At 33.4% G+C, this 16043-nt stretch overlaps 1 protein-coding gene across 3 annotated transcripts in view; it reads right to left on the bottom strand.

The window, feature by feature from the left end:
* The window catches only part of NIPBL (NIPBL cohesin loading factor), a 189759-nt gene that overhangs the window by 67536 nt on the left and 106180 nt on the right, over positions 1-16043 (bottom strand). For all 3 annotated transcript variants that reach the window (XM_087443205.1, XM_004422744.3, XM_014781592.2), the window contains exon 11: positions 769-951. In XM_087443205.1, the coding sequence (XP_087299331.1) occupies positions 769-951 (183 nt within the window). The remainder of the gene's footprint in view (positions 1-768; positions 952-16043) is intronic.

The raw sequence follows: 16043 nt of genomic DNA, 5'->3' as shown, positions 1-16043 counted from the left end.
GGACCAGTAGGAAGACAGGCGAGGTATAGCAAGTCTAGTGCAAAGACAGGTGATCACAGTGTTGTAGAGAGGTAGCTGTGTAGTGAAGAAGCCAGCTCTGGAAAACAGTGAAACAAGGGAGGAATTCCAGGACACAGCTGGGCAAAAAGGAGAAGCCAGGTCCAAACCACACAGATAATCGGCACTGTGGCTAATCCATTCATAATTTAGTGATAGTATGGTTTTAAATATTTCTTCACTTGGCTATCTCCTACGTGTCCTTCAAGACTCAACTCAAGTGTCACCTCTTCCAGTAAGCATTCCCTGAACCCCCAGTACGATTTTGATGCCAATCCAGTGTGCTCCCACAGCACCCTGGATTTACTATTATCATTGTACTTTTCTTACTGTACTACAGTTGTTGACATATTTCCCTCATTAGAGTGAAGGCTCTTTGAAGACAGGGGCCATATCTTATTTATATTTCTATTCTCAGTGCCTAGCATATAGTAGGAGCTCAATAAATGTTTGCTAAATACATACAGACACATACCTGTGTTATTTGATGCTAATTATAGCTCATCAAAAATTTTTTTCTTGGTGCCAACTGATCTCATCTTCACATATTTTTTAAGTATAAAGAAAAACACTTGCTATACTATATTATTAAGAATTAAGATCACTGTACTCTTGCTAACCCAAAAAATTACAAATAAGACCAACACACAGTTTTTTAATTCTAAGGTAATAATAAAGGAATAATAATAATAAAATTAATGTGATACTTACATTCAAAAGCTTCATCACTATCATTATCTTCATCTGAACTGATTTCAGCATATTTTGGCTTTTCATTAACTGTGCTACGCTTGCGCTTATTCATTTTCACACGTTCACAAAGTGGCATGGTGGATTCAATTTCTGCCAGGAGTTCAGGGGGTAATTCTTTTAACACTGATTGATCTATACTACCTATTAATGAAAGGTGAGAAAAAAATTTAAATCTGAAGATAAAAGGGAAATTTTAACTAAATTAGCACAATGAAAATGAAATATTAGTATTTATATAAGTTTTCTAAGATACTTTTGTATTTTAGTAAAACATTCATGTTTATAGTTATAATAGTCTTAACCCTAAACTGATAATGCAGTTCTTATACATATATCATTATATGACAACTTTAAAAATATGCTGCTTACTACCATAGCAATGAAGGGTAGTTATATCATCTATTTTTGATATAATGCCTTCATTTGCCTGCACTGACTAAAAACTTTCTGAAACTAGAGATCCATTGGCATTATCAAGTGTATTTGTAGCAGGGGGTACATCTCACATTCTTGGTGCACGCAAATTTGTTTTTACAGAGGTCTGGAGTAGTTAGTTTGAAATAATGCTATCCCTCAGTACAAATGAGAAACATTGGAGGACACTTATCATCTCCTTCTCTTCCTCTATGATCCTGGTGGCTGGGACAAAAGTTTTATATGCTTTACCTATTGCTGTCTATTTGAGAGGCATGGTAATGCCTTTAGTATTATGGAGAATTTCCTCACACAGAAAAACCAATATATGCATTTAACCGATGATAACAGAAACATGAAAGGCAAGATAAAGAGAACAAAAATATTTTAAAATATAAATGTCTATAACTGAAAACAGTAAATTCAAGTCTGTTATGAAATAAGTTCATATTTTCCCATGAAAGAGTAAAGACAGGATAAAAATATATCAACATTATACAGTAAGATCTATTAACATAATACTTAGCACCTAATCCCACACACATATACACAAACACACAAACAGTTGCTATGAAGAAACAAATTCTCAACATCCTGTTAGAGCTTTAAAAATAAAGTAGAAGTAGCAAAAACTACGTATTCAGGATAATTTGTCCTGGATGACTACTAAAGATGACAATTTTAACTTACTTACCCACGTAAATCTTTGAGTGAAAGTATAAAAATGACATCTTACCTGCTAAATTTTAGGAATTGGGAGCAAAGAGTACCTTAGTGGTTTATACGAGGGAATACTCATAACTATAATCAACATTAACACTATAACATTTAACTGATAATAGTGCTTATGTAAAAAATAAAAATGTCATGACAAAAATAAATGAGTATCGATTAAGACAATTTCAAAGCCTCAAGAATATACAATACCAATAATTTAAGAATATAAAAAGTAAATTATTAATCTCAACAGAAGAATAATCCTTTTTATTCCTTATGAAACTTTTATTCAACATCATGAAGGAGTTATTTCATTAACTTTTAGTCTTCCATTCTTCTAAGGACATGTACAGCAACAATTTTACCCAACAAAGCTGTAACATTTGTGATTGGTAACATTCCAAAGACTTCATTGCTGCGAATCCTGACATACTAATGTTGAGTTTAACTTAGTGTCATTCAAATCACGTAACATTTCCTTGTACTGGCTTTCTTAATTAAACTGTATTTTATCAGTGAAGTCTACTAGAATACTGGTAGAGGTAAAAGAAATCAACTTTAGCTTTAGATTGTCAGTATCTTCAGCCCCAAGGTAAACACACTCTGCATCTCATTTAAAAGTCCTTGACGCTTTGAACACCTCTAACTAAATATGTGGTTTTTTGATGGAAGGATCATGTCTTCCAGTATATCTTCCCCTTTTCACATGACTATAATATTAAGTATGTATATATAGGTGGTCATGTATCTACAGATGGTTCTGATTGCCTAACTTTGTGGTTCATAATTTCTTATGTTCACTTACAGATGTACTTCCTGTATAGTTTCTGAATTGCTATATTTTATAGACAAACGAAAGACATTTCCACAATTTTTAAAAATGGAAATTCTTTCTTTTTTGTACTACCTGAAACATTATAATCTTTTTGGGATTATAAATATGGATAATCCGGAGTATTTGGTTTTTAGTCCATCATGGAATTTTTTAAAAAGCAGATTTACCGAAGTGATTATGTTCTGCTTACATTAAATTCCCATTCACCAAGACATACCGACTTGATTCTAATATCCCAGAATTAAAATTATCCTGCAGTTAAATATACAATATCATCAAGGGTTAAGTTATGTATTGGTACTTGTACTCTGTTTACAATGGTTTATTATACCCCCAGAGCAAGGACTCTACTCCCTTCTTTTAAAAAAAAATTCCTCAGCCAGCCCTGATGGCCTAACAGCTAAAGTTCGGCACATTCTGCTTCAGCAGCCCGGGTTTGGTTCCCGGGCACAGAACCACACCACTCGTCTGTCAGTAGCCACGCCGCAGCAGTGGCTCACATAGATGAACTAGAAGGACTCACAACTAAAATACACAACTATGTACTGGGGCTTTGGGGAGCAACAAAAACTCCTCACAATAGCTAAACACAGAAAACTTATGTCTTATATTTCATAAAAGCAGGCATCAAAGTTTATTCATTGTAGTTTACTGTCTCTTATTCCCTAAATTAAAAAGAATACTATAAAGATTTAAGAGCTCTACTATTCTGTAGATCACTTTAACCTCTGTATAACTCTGAAAGTTACAGCAACATTATTCAAAGACCAAACGTTTCATTTCTGAAGATGACCCGACTTAAAAAAAAAAAATTCCAGAAATGGTTAATGTCTCTCAATGTACTGTCCTCCAAAAGTGAAGCCTGTTTCATTTTGAATAGAAATGTCTATTCCATAGGTTTATGCATTTTCTAAATTAACCAAATCCTTTCTTCCCTTTTATAAAACACTCTAAATCGACTCAGCCAGCTCCCTTGATTACAAAGGGTAAGAAATAAAATGCCTAACTTTCCTATACTCACACTGGGGATCTTTAAATAAACACATTATCAAGGATCAGATAATTGACTCAGTTTCAATAGAAATGAATAAACAGCAAGTACTTCAAATGATCCCTATGACATACTTCGCTATGTCCTTTTCCTTTAATTAGGAAATGATCTTTAAATGCAAACATAAAGTCTCACTGACTACATCTTAATACATTGATGATTTTAGAGATTATTGTTGCTGCTGAGCTATTTATTCTTAAAAACTTCAGGTTGCTAGTATTTATGATTATCTTTCTCACCTCACTTCTCCCATCTCAACTACTTTATTCTTTAAATCAGGTGTTTGAATTACCATAAAATTTTAAGTTTCTGGATTGAGGAATAATGCTTTTTAGTCACAATTTTGTGAAGTGCTACAGTTTCAGCTTTTATAGATACATACTCCATCAGATATAGTGCACTTCTGTTTTCTGGCTCTAATAAGGATAAAAAATACATTTACTTCTAGATGTGCTACATTTTAGCAATCTTGGATTTCTAGTATAAATCACTCATACTAGCACATTTACCAGATTATTAAAACCAGAAGTCATCAAAAGACTAAAAAGTCCCAAGAGTCACTGATTTGATAACTAACAATGTATTTTGTTTGGTTTTTTAAATGGGAAAACAACCTTCAGATGAAAATAAACCACCTCAATTAATGAACTCTTTAGGACTGAAGCTTTAGACAATGGAAACCAATCATGTTCAGAAACAAACCAAGAAACTAACATAAACCTACAAATTTTATTAAGTCATAAAAATATCTTAAGCAGACACAATGTAGTTCAGTGACAATTCTTCCAATAACCTACCCATATTACAGAGGAGTAGCATCAAATTTATCTTTAACTTCAATTAGGGGCAAAAAAAAAAAAATTCAGTAGTACTGGTTGTCAATCTGCTCCTCCTGTGATCCTAAGTGAGTTAATACTGTTTGAAGATACATATTTTGGGGGGCAAATGGTTTCTAAACGCAAGCCAACTTCTTTATTTGAAGGCACTGATAGGAAGTGCATCCAAGGAGTATGAACTGCTGATGACACAGCCCTGAAAAACAGTAACATTTGGGAGGCAGAAACAAAAAGAGGCAACCTGAAGAGAAACTGAAAAAATGTGGGGTTCAATCAAGAGACCAGGACATTAAATGTCCCTTCCATAGGGACCCCAAGGTTCCCTAACCTGATGCAGAACTAGGGGTAAAGAGGAAGATTGTGCATTAGGGACCAAAATCTGCATTGAATGTAGGGACATGGAAGATTGGTGAATAAAATTTTTGAGGTCACAGAACACCGACCTTAGAGGAAGAACTCGGACATATTTACTTTAGCAATTACCTGGAAAGAGCGATAGCAAACTATGAGACAGGAGATACCATGTTTTGGTGCTAAGGCTCCTTTATTGAGTGAAAATGAGAGGAGTGAAATTTACAGTTTCTACAGTAGATGTAAACAGTCATCAGGGTAATAAGAAGGGGGAATCCGTTTATAACTGAGGAGGAGGTCTTAATTTAAGGGAAGAGAAGATAGACTACATCCTCTAGAAGAAAGGGGTCAGGAAATAAATAATTAGAGGGGTTTGCTTTTTTGTGATAGTTTAGGATAAATGGAAGTGATGCATAACGAAATAATCTGGTATAAAGTTGCCTTAATTTTGGTAAAGAGGCAGAGACCCCAGACACTGGCTAGAAGTCTAACAATGCTTGTTCAGGGTTACAAAAAAACTAAAAAAATTTAAAAAGGGAAGACTAGTAGTTACTCATCTGTGGCTAGGGAGGGGTGGTCAGTCAAATCTGCAGCTACTCTCTTTCTGATGGTCTTTGAGAAATAATGAAACTAATGAAACTCCTGAAACAATGCAAGAATCAATACATAAAAGAATGTCATAACCTAAGAACTGGCAAGTCTCCATTTTAATTTTAGCCAGCAATTTTCAAGTTGCAGGTTGTAACTCTTAAGGAGGTTGTGAAATCAGTTTTGTGGGTCTTGACCAGCAGTTGTGTTTAAGATGTAAGAGAAAATGTCAATGTTTTGCCTATAATAAGAGTAGGTATTGTTAATATGTTTGTATGTGTGTATTAGGTCACAACATGCCTTTTCTTTCTTATCTTGGGTCACAACAAAAAAAGGTGAAGTCTTTTAAGCTTTACAGTTGCCACCTCTTTCCAAAACAGCAGTCAATTCAGATTGAAAAGGTCCTTCCAGGTTAATCTAATCCAATGTGTAGGTTTAGCCCAATGTTTCTTAAGCTACAGGTTCAATGAAAAATAAATAATAATTTGAATAATATACTCAAAATTAATCAAATTGATTTTACTCATTATAAGTTGATAGAATACTGACTACCTTGTATCAGAGAGCTTAATTATCTATGCTTATAACTCTGATATATAAGTTGCCAATGTTACTTTTTTTGTGTGCGTGTGTGAGGGAGATCAGCCCTGAGCTAACATCCGTTACCAATCCTCCTCTTTTTGCTAAGGAAGACTGGCCCTGGGCTAACATCCATGCCCATCTTCCTCTACTTTACATGGGACGCCACCACAGCGTGGCTTGACAAGCGGTGTGTTGGTGCACGCCTGGGATCTGAACCTGCGAACCCGGGGCCACTGAAGCGGAGGGCGCGAACTTAACAGCTCCACCACTGGGCCGGCCCCGCCAATGTTACATTTTTGAAGCCCTGTTACAATAAAATCTTGGATTACTCACTAATTACTCTTTCATTTATTTCTGACATAAATTTACAGTGCTAAAAAGCACATATCCATCTTTTTTTTTAACAAGACAACTTCTTGACTCATGATCATTATTGAAAAGATTTAAGTTTTCCACTATGCTTCACATGGCAATGCCTTCAGGAGTTAACTGCTATACATAAAGCTGTTTGAGACAATATGAAATGATCCAGGCTTCACTTCTCAGTTCAGTAGGTCTGCCTGTAATTTGCTAAAATGTGAACATTCAGACTCTGCTAACAGTATAGAAAATATAACACACAGCAAATAGTGTTCAAACCCTTTAACCCATTTATACCATTTATGGAAATTTATCCCAAGGAAATTTATACAACAAAACAAAAAAGCTCTAGGAAGAAAGATGTTTAGATCAGTTTTATCTATTTTAACATCAAAATGTCCAACAATAGGGGAACACAGTGTAAGAGTAGACTACATTAAGGATAATTATGAACAATGTTGGTAGAGATAGAAATGTAAAGAAAACAGAATGCAAAATGATAGGTATACCATGTTGCATCTGTGTAAAAGGTATGTGTAACAGGAATGAAAGAAATAAATGTAAATATTATACTAACTTAAGAGATGAATCTTCCTAAAGAAATACAAGTTATTTTTAAGGAAACAAGAAAAAGGTCAATGATTATTTGTGAGGGATTAGAAGATACTTCATGAACACAGTGAGTTTTCAACAGAGATGAGATGGAGTGAGATGGGAAGAGTGGAGGAGGGAGGACAGGAGCAAAGAAGTAGGAGTTGATAGTGGTTTCACAGGATTCTAGGAGGAATGAGTTTGAGCGAGTTTCAGTAGTCTGCTCTGGACAGAGCAAGATATTTAGTAGGGAGAAAAAGTAGGTAAGCCTGTAAAAATAGGTTAAGGTTCAGATATTACAGTATTTTTGAGGAGTGACAGAATGAGAATGTGCTCTAGAAATGTTACTCTAGCAGTAATTTGTGGGACGGATTGGAAGGTGGAAACATTAGAAGGGAAATCTTCTAAGAGCTACTCGATATGTCTACGTGAAAGGTATGGGAGAACAGTAAGTAGACACCATGAATTTAACCATTTTTGAAAGGTGGTAATGTTAACTATTATATACTTATATCACACTTTAGGAAGAAACACGTAGCTCAAAATACTATTAACTATTTAACATGTTACGATTACATAGAAACCAGAAAATATGGAATCAAGGACAACAAAATTCACATGTTGATAGTTGTCATTTAAGTATTTTACTCAATCTGATCAAGTATTAAATTATATTAGCTATTCAACTATTACACTAGGCTGAATGGACAGAATTTTATAGCAATATTTTATAACATTTTAGAAAAACCTTTCTAACAATGGTAGGAACAGCATATTTTCTGATTACGTTCTTACTACCAACGACTGTAAAACAATGTTTAATTTTAACTAGCCTCACCTTACTTCTTCCACATTATACTCTAAATTATCCAAATGTTTAAGTTCTCTAAACTTGTGCTTTTTCCTTCTGCCCTTGTGCTAAAAACACACGTGATCCCCTATTCCTTTGTATTCACACAGCATCCTTTTCCTTAAAAATACTACACTGTCACTGTATCTCTAGTTACCCATATCTTCTATGAGATCATAAGCTTGATAAAGTCATAGACTGTGTTGTGTTTACAGCATCTAGCAGAGTGTATGGGATATTGAAGATGGCCAGAAATATTTATTGACTGCTTAGTGTAAAAGTTCGAATAAATTTGTGGTCTTCCAAAAAATTTTTCCAGCTGAAAATTCTTTTTTAAAGCCTGAAAGCAGTTCTTAGTTGTTCTATATTGATAATTAAAGGGAAGTTTATTCACAAAGTGAAAAAATAAGTAAAGATTTCATAATTGACATGCAACAAGTATAAAATATTTTAAAGGCAATTTAAGTCTGCATATACTTGTTATATATTTAATATTTAATACATTAATTATACGTTAATATATTAAGAATTAATATATACAACCCCACTACAGGAAAATAAGCACTCACAAATATGAAATATCCTGCTAAAAATATTTGGCTTATTTCCTCCTACATTTATACATTTATCAATATTGGATAAGAACTAGAAAAATAATGCAAAACTCTATCTAGATCAGTCTTTTTATATACGTGTAAAAATACTCAAACGGCAGCGGGAAAGGCAAATTTTAGTTTCATCTGCTACAGAATAAACAATCTAGTTATCACCTATAGAAAATCTCAATTTTATACCTATATCAGGCTCAGCAAACTATAGCTCACAGGGTCAAACCTGCCCCACCACCTGTTTTCGTATATAAAGTTTTTTTTTTTTTAATTTTATTTATTTACTTTCCCCCAAAGCCCCAGTAGATAGTTGTATGTCATAGCTGCACATCCTTCTAGTTGCTGTACGTGGGACACAGCCTCCGCATGGCCGGAGAAGTGGTGCGTCGGTGCGCGCCCGGGATCCGAACCCGGGCCGCCAGCAGCGGAGTGCGAGCGCTTAACCGCTAGGCCATGGGGCCAGCCACCGTATATAAAGTTTTATTAGAATATGGCAACACACAATCATTTACATATTGTCTATGATTACTTTCATACTACAATGTTAGAGATAAGTGGTCCACAAGCCTAAAATATTAACTATCTGGGCCTTTACAGAAAAAGCTTGCTGACCCTTGATCTTTATCATACTTTATTCAAAATGGAACAAAGTGCTATGTAACCTTGCAAGTGTAGTCACTATATAGTTATATTCTGTACAGTTTAGGTCATTGCAAATTGGTTTATTTAATGAAGACAAAATACTAGGGAGTTGGCTTGTAGCAACTGAAGGAACACTATTACAAATGAAGCAGGCAGAAGAAAAGATTTTAAGAAAAATCTGGTTTTAAGCACCACAGTTTTCATACTGACACTAGCACTACAAAGATTTCATCAATATGCAGCTATCAAATTACTCTGAAGAACTATAAAAAGAAACATGCTTTCTAGGAAGTTTATTATGTAAATGACAATTTACTACACTCAAAATAGAAAGTTGGAAGCAGCGATAAATGATCCTTTCCTTGATATGTATACACAGTGAGAAAAATAAATGGTGGAAGCACAACCTAATTTTACACCTCAAGGAACTAGAAAAAGAAAAACAAACTAAGCTCAAAGTTAACAGAAGGAAGGAAATAAAGATCAGAGTAGAAATAAATGAAGCAGAGACTGAAAAGAGAATTGAAAGGATCAATGAAACTAACGGCTGTTTTTTTGAAAACATAAACAAAATAGACAACTCTTTAGCTAGATAGAGCAAGAAAAAAAAGGAGGACTCAAACAAATAAAATTATTATAAATGAAAGAGGAGACATTATAACTGATATCACACAAATACAAAGGATCATAGGCAACTACTATGAGGAACTATACACCAACAAATTGGACAACCTAGAAGAAATGGATAAATTCCTAGAAACATACAACCTACTAAGACTGAATCATGAAGAAATAGATTATGTGAACAGACCAATTAGTAGATTTTATTAGTAATCAAAAACCTCCTAACAAAGAAAAGCCCAGGACCAAATGGCTTCACTGGTGAATACTATCAAACATTTAAAGAAGAATTAATACCAATTCTTTTCAAACTCTTCCAAAAACAGAAGAGAAGGGAACACTTCTAAACTCACTTTACAAAGCCAGCATTACGCTGATACTACAACCAGACAAGGACATTACAAAAGAAAAAAATTGCAGGCCAACAACCCTGATGAACACAGATCCAAAAGTCCTCGATAAAATATTAGCAAACCAAATTCAACAACACATTAAAAGAATCATATACCATGATCAAGTGGAATTTATTGCAGGGATGCAAGGATGGTTTAACATCTGCAAATCAATGTGATACATCACATTAACAAAATGAGAGATAAAAATCATATGATCATCTCAATAGATGCAGCAAAAGCATCTGACAAAATTCAACATCCATTCATGAGAAAAACTCTCAACAAACTGGGCACAGAGGGAATGTACCTGAACATAATAAAGGCCATACGTGACAAGCCACAGCTAACATCACACTCGAGGAAAAGATGAAAGCTTTTCCACTATGATCAGAAATAAGATAAGGATGCCCACTCTTGCCACATTTATTCAATATAGTACTGAAAGTTCTAGCCAGAGCAATTAAGGAAGAAATAAAAGGCACCAAACCAGAAAGGAAGAAATAAACTATCTCTATTTGGAGATGACAGGATATAATATACAGAAAATCCTAAAGACTCGACCAAAAAACTGTTAGAACTAATAAACTAATTCAGTAAAGTTGCAGGATACAAAATCAATATATAAACATCAGTTGTGTTTTGATATACTAACAACGAACTATCAGAAAGAGAAATTAAGAAAACAATCCTATTTACAATTGCATCAAAAAGAAAATACCTGGGAATAAATTTAACCAAGCAGGTAAAAGATCTGTGCAGTGAAAACTATAAGACATCGATGAAAATGAAGAAGACACAAATAAATGGAAAGATATTCCATGCTCATGACTGGAAGAATTAATATTGTTAAAATATGCATACTACCCAAAGCAATCTACAGATTCACTGCAATCCCTATCAAAATTCCAATGGCATTTTCCACAGAAATAGAACATTTCTAAAATTTGTATAGAACTACAAAATAGCCAAATAGCCAAAGCAATGCTCAGAAAGAACAAAAAAGCTGGGGGCATCACACTTCCTGATTTCAAACTATATTACAAAGCTATAGTAATCAAAACAGTATGGTATTGGCATAAAAACAGACACACAGATCAATGGACAGAACACAGACCCCAGAAATAAACCCATGCTGATATGGTCAATTAATTTACAAAAAAGGAGCCAAGAGTATTCAATGGGGAAAGGATAGTCACTTCAACAAACAGTGTTGGGAAAACTGGACAGCCACACGCAAAAGAATGAAAACTGGACCACTATCTTATACCATACACAAAAATCAACATAGAATGGATTAAAGGCTTTTACATAAGACCCGAAAGCATAAAACTCCTAGGAAAAAATCGTACGTGGTATGCTCCTTGACATTGGTCTTGGCAATGAGTTTTTGAATTTGATACCAAAAGCAAAGACAACAAAAACAAAAATAAACAAGTAGAACTAAAACTGAAAAGCTTTTGCAGAGGAAAGGAAACCATCAACAAAATGAAAAGGCAACCTACAGAATGGGAGGAAATATTTGCAACTCATTTATCTGATAAGAGGTGAATATTTAAAAAATAAAAAGAACTCATACAACTCAATAGCAAAAAACCAAACAATCTGATTAATAAATGAGCAGAGGATCTAAATAGGTATTTTTCCAAAGATATACAGATAGCCAACAAGTAGAAAAGGTACTCAACATCACTAATCATCATGAAAACGCAAATCAAAACCATTAAGGAGATATCACCTCATACCTGTTAGAATGGCCATTATCAAAAAGAAATTAAATAGCAAGTGTTGGTGCGGATGTGGAGAAAAGGGAACTCTTGTGCACTGTTGGTGGGAATGTAAATTGGTGCAGCCACTATTGAAAGCAGCATAGAAATTCCTCAAAAAGTTAAAAATAGAACTACCACAGGATCAAGCAATTGCACTTCAGGGTATACATTCAAAGGAAACGAAATCGCTATCTTGAAGAGATATCTGCAATCCCACGTTCACTGCAGCATTATTTACAATAGACAAGACATGGAAATAATCTAAGTTGTTTAGTCCGTTGATAAATAAATGGATAAAGAAAATGTGGTATGTATATATATATACACATATATATATAGATATTATACTACAGTATGATGTATTATACTATGTATTATATTACATATACTATGATACATTATACTATATAACACTATGATATTATTATATAATATTTACTATTATAATATAACTATTTAATATTACACTATGATATATTATGCTATGTATTATAATATCAAATATGTATTCATTATCTTAATATCTGTATCAGGTTCTTGTAAGGGAGGGTTTCAATAACTTTTTTTTAGAATAAGAGGGAATTCATTATGTAGAGTAATGACTATTTCTTCATAAAAAGGAGCAAGTTCTTTCAGAATTAATTATCTGCTATCTTCTCATCCCTCAATGACACACCCATTTCTACCAGTAGGAAAACCTTATAGAAGCTATGTCCTTGGGCTGGCTTGAGATTTGGAATGTGAAGGAGAGAGTACACCACTAGCAAACTTTAATACATTTAATTTTTATGAAAAAATTTTTATTTAGTGAATCTCTTTAAATCAATATTAGTATCAATTATCTACTAAGCAAAATTGGGACCAAAAAAATTGAACAGAAATCACGGATAAAATTTTTCAAAATATTGCTCTAATGTCACACCCAACAACAGCTAGGTATATATTATGCCAACTTCTATAATAAATATTCTCTAAACATTTCCTAAAGATATCACTGACAGTAAAGTCTTCACAGAAACTGAAAATTTGAGTTTTTCTTAGAAAAGTATTTTATAAAACTGTTCAAATGAACTAAAATAAATTTCCATTGCAGCATTACTAAGGATTCTGAATATTACAATCATAGCTACTTTATCAAGAATTCAACTTAGGAATTCATAAACTATGCCAAAAATTCACTGTCAGAAACAGTACTTTCAAACTTATAGAAGCCTAGAGTCTTAAATATAATCCAACTAGATGGTTCAGTGCTATGTAAAAGGCAACCAGCCAATGTATTTTAGCGATCAACATTCAGTAGTGTAACTACTACAGTAATAAGTGAGGTGAAATAACCGTCCCTAACAATAACTGCAATCATTAGCTAATCAAATGAGCACTATAGTTTAAACACTGCTGACTATTAGAGCTGCTAGATGGATAAGTACACATACCCAGTGTAGACCATTTTCAGTAACTGTTTTACTCTTTAGTTTAAAGGCCATGATCTCAAATAACAGATGGTCTGGGATATTTCTGAAAGCAGTGAGTGCAAGTGATGGAAAAGGATACATTAGTTGGAAGGAAGTAGGGGGAGGAAGAAGAAAAATAATTTCCTTGGATATAAAGCTAAGATATTTTGAGACACTCTGGCATCATAAAAAACCAAAATTGAATTGTTAATGTGTATAATTACTGATACTAAGCTGTTAGCAACACATCAAGGCATGTTTGTTGACGATCATCCCAGTTTTAAAGATCTCATAACTTTATTATTTTAATTTGAAGACATGTACATTATCATATATTAGGATAATATTCTGAGTAAAAATATTTTAATAAAGATATTACTTCTGGCATTTATTGTACTGACTGAAGTATATTTTAATAGAAGATATTTAAAATATTTAAAAGATTTTACAAAGGTTATGTTGGTTCCCCACCCCCATCCCACCATTTGGCAAGGAAGTAACAAGGTGATGGTAAAAAGACTGGGAAGATGACAGACGCAGGATGAGAATAGACATTGAGCCAATCTTGTAACAGCTATAGAGCAAAATAAAGGTAAAAGGTAAATTAAACAGACATGAATATGAGGAGGTTTCCTTTGGATTTTAACAAAAACTAGGTAGTTGACAGAGTAAAAAGAGTTGTTATAAAGTTTAGGGAACAGAAAGTTGAAAATTATGTAGCTCTTGAGTTAGGGTCTATTGGTGGGAACAATAAAAGATGAATACACAATTTTAATCTGCACACAAAAGCCTTTTCTGAACATGGTGGCAATACAGTCTCGATCAATTCAATAGGCATTTAATATGCTCTTATTATATGGTAGGTATTATGCTTGGTACTAGGGATATACACATATCCCAACAGAAATCAGATCAAATATAACAATGTCACTTTATATTTAATATGTCCACACAAAAGACAAAAATAAGTAATCTATACTAGAAGTAAATCTATACTACCACCATGCAAAATTTATCAGCTTAACGCATATTCAAAGAATTTAAAATTACCCTAAAGAATGAATACTTTATATATGGACACCATGTCAAAACTATTTAAAAGTTGGAATTTTATGGCTCTTCCAAGAAAGGAAAACCTACTAAGAATTTTGGCTCTAGAAATCAACCACAATAGTATCCCAGCAATATTTGGTCTAATTCCTTTACTCAGAAAAACACCAACAGGTCAGAATACGTGATATTCTGTGACTCTCCAAAGAAAATTCCAAGTAATGTGTACTACAAAGGGTCAGTAATCCACAACTGTGCTTCTTATGCAGGTAATTAAAAATAGCCACAATTACGTAATTCTGTTATTGCTAACTTAGTAGCAGTGACCTAAAATAAAACCAAAATTAGTACATTACTAAAAAGTAACAGATATGAATTCTAAAGTATAAAGCCAAAAGATATTTACATGGGATCCTGAAATGAATCCAAGCACTGAAATAATATTTTTTGATGAAAAGGTACACTTTTTTAACTCCAGATATATTAATATGTGTGTATATATACTACATACATGCACATGCACACATAAACACCCTACTCTAACAGGCAGACACACCCAGACAGCCTACTTACTAACATGAACGTATCAAGTACATACATTTGTGTTAAAAGTATACTTAGGAGAAACATGGATTAGTACTAAAAAGTTTACATTCACAGGCAATAAAATTACATGTGAAAAAACCATGGGAAATAATACAACATAAATTACTAATTAGGCGCTATATTCATTACTTGATGTTCAGGTGTGAAGATTCTTTGTTAGAACAGAGCTTAGAAAGCAAGGCTAGCGTAAGTTGACAGAGGGCAGGGGAGAAAAAGATGGTTTAGATCAAGTAGACAAGAGGGTACCACTTTCCATCTTTCCATCTGACTCTTCTAAAATTGTATAACTATACCCTTCAGTTTATATATATAAGCCACTCAAACTTTCAGTGAAAATTTTTAAAGACAATCTTCATCTAAAAGAAAACAATTCTAGTGCTAGATACTACATTCTAACAAACTCTCTTACATAAACAAGTAATTCTGAAAAGATGCATTCAAGTTAAATAATAAAGACTATCTATTAATTAAAGCTGAAGTCAATTAATTTTTCGTAGGTCTGACTGCCATAATTTAAAATCTGAAAGCTTCACTAAAAGAGTACAAATATTAGTGATTCAGAGGCAATATTTTTTCATTCTTGAAAGACAAAACCAAATAAATTAACAGTGAAAAAGTAAACTTTTGATGAAGATCAAGTAGGAGTAAAAAAATTAGTCACGACAAGTCACTTCGTTGAATAAAGAGTTCTGAGTAGTGATACTATGTTTTCAGTGAACTTTTTTTGACAGACAAGGTACAACAGCATTTACAAAAACAATAAGCATTATAACTTCTATATCTCCTAATACACTGCTGTACTATACAACTTGCTGTGATGATGCAAATGTTCTGCTTTAATAAGGTAGCACTTGTTACACGTAGCTATTGAGGATTTGAATTTTAAATATTATTTAGTTTAATTTAAATAGCCTGAAGA

This window comes from Ceratotherium simum, chromosome 18, assembly GCF_057802395.1.
Source record: "Ceratotherium simum simum isolate JZ-2026a chromosome 18, ASM5780239v1, whole genome shotgun sequence".
In the NCBI taxonomy this organism is placed as follows: domain Eukaryota; kingdom Metazoa; phylum Chordata; class Mammalia; order Perissodactyla; family Rhinocerotidae; genus Ceratotherium; species Ceratotherium simum.
Note: the sequence above shows the minus strand (reverse complement) of the source record. Positions and strands in the feature narration are given on the sequence as shown.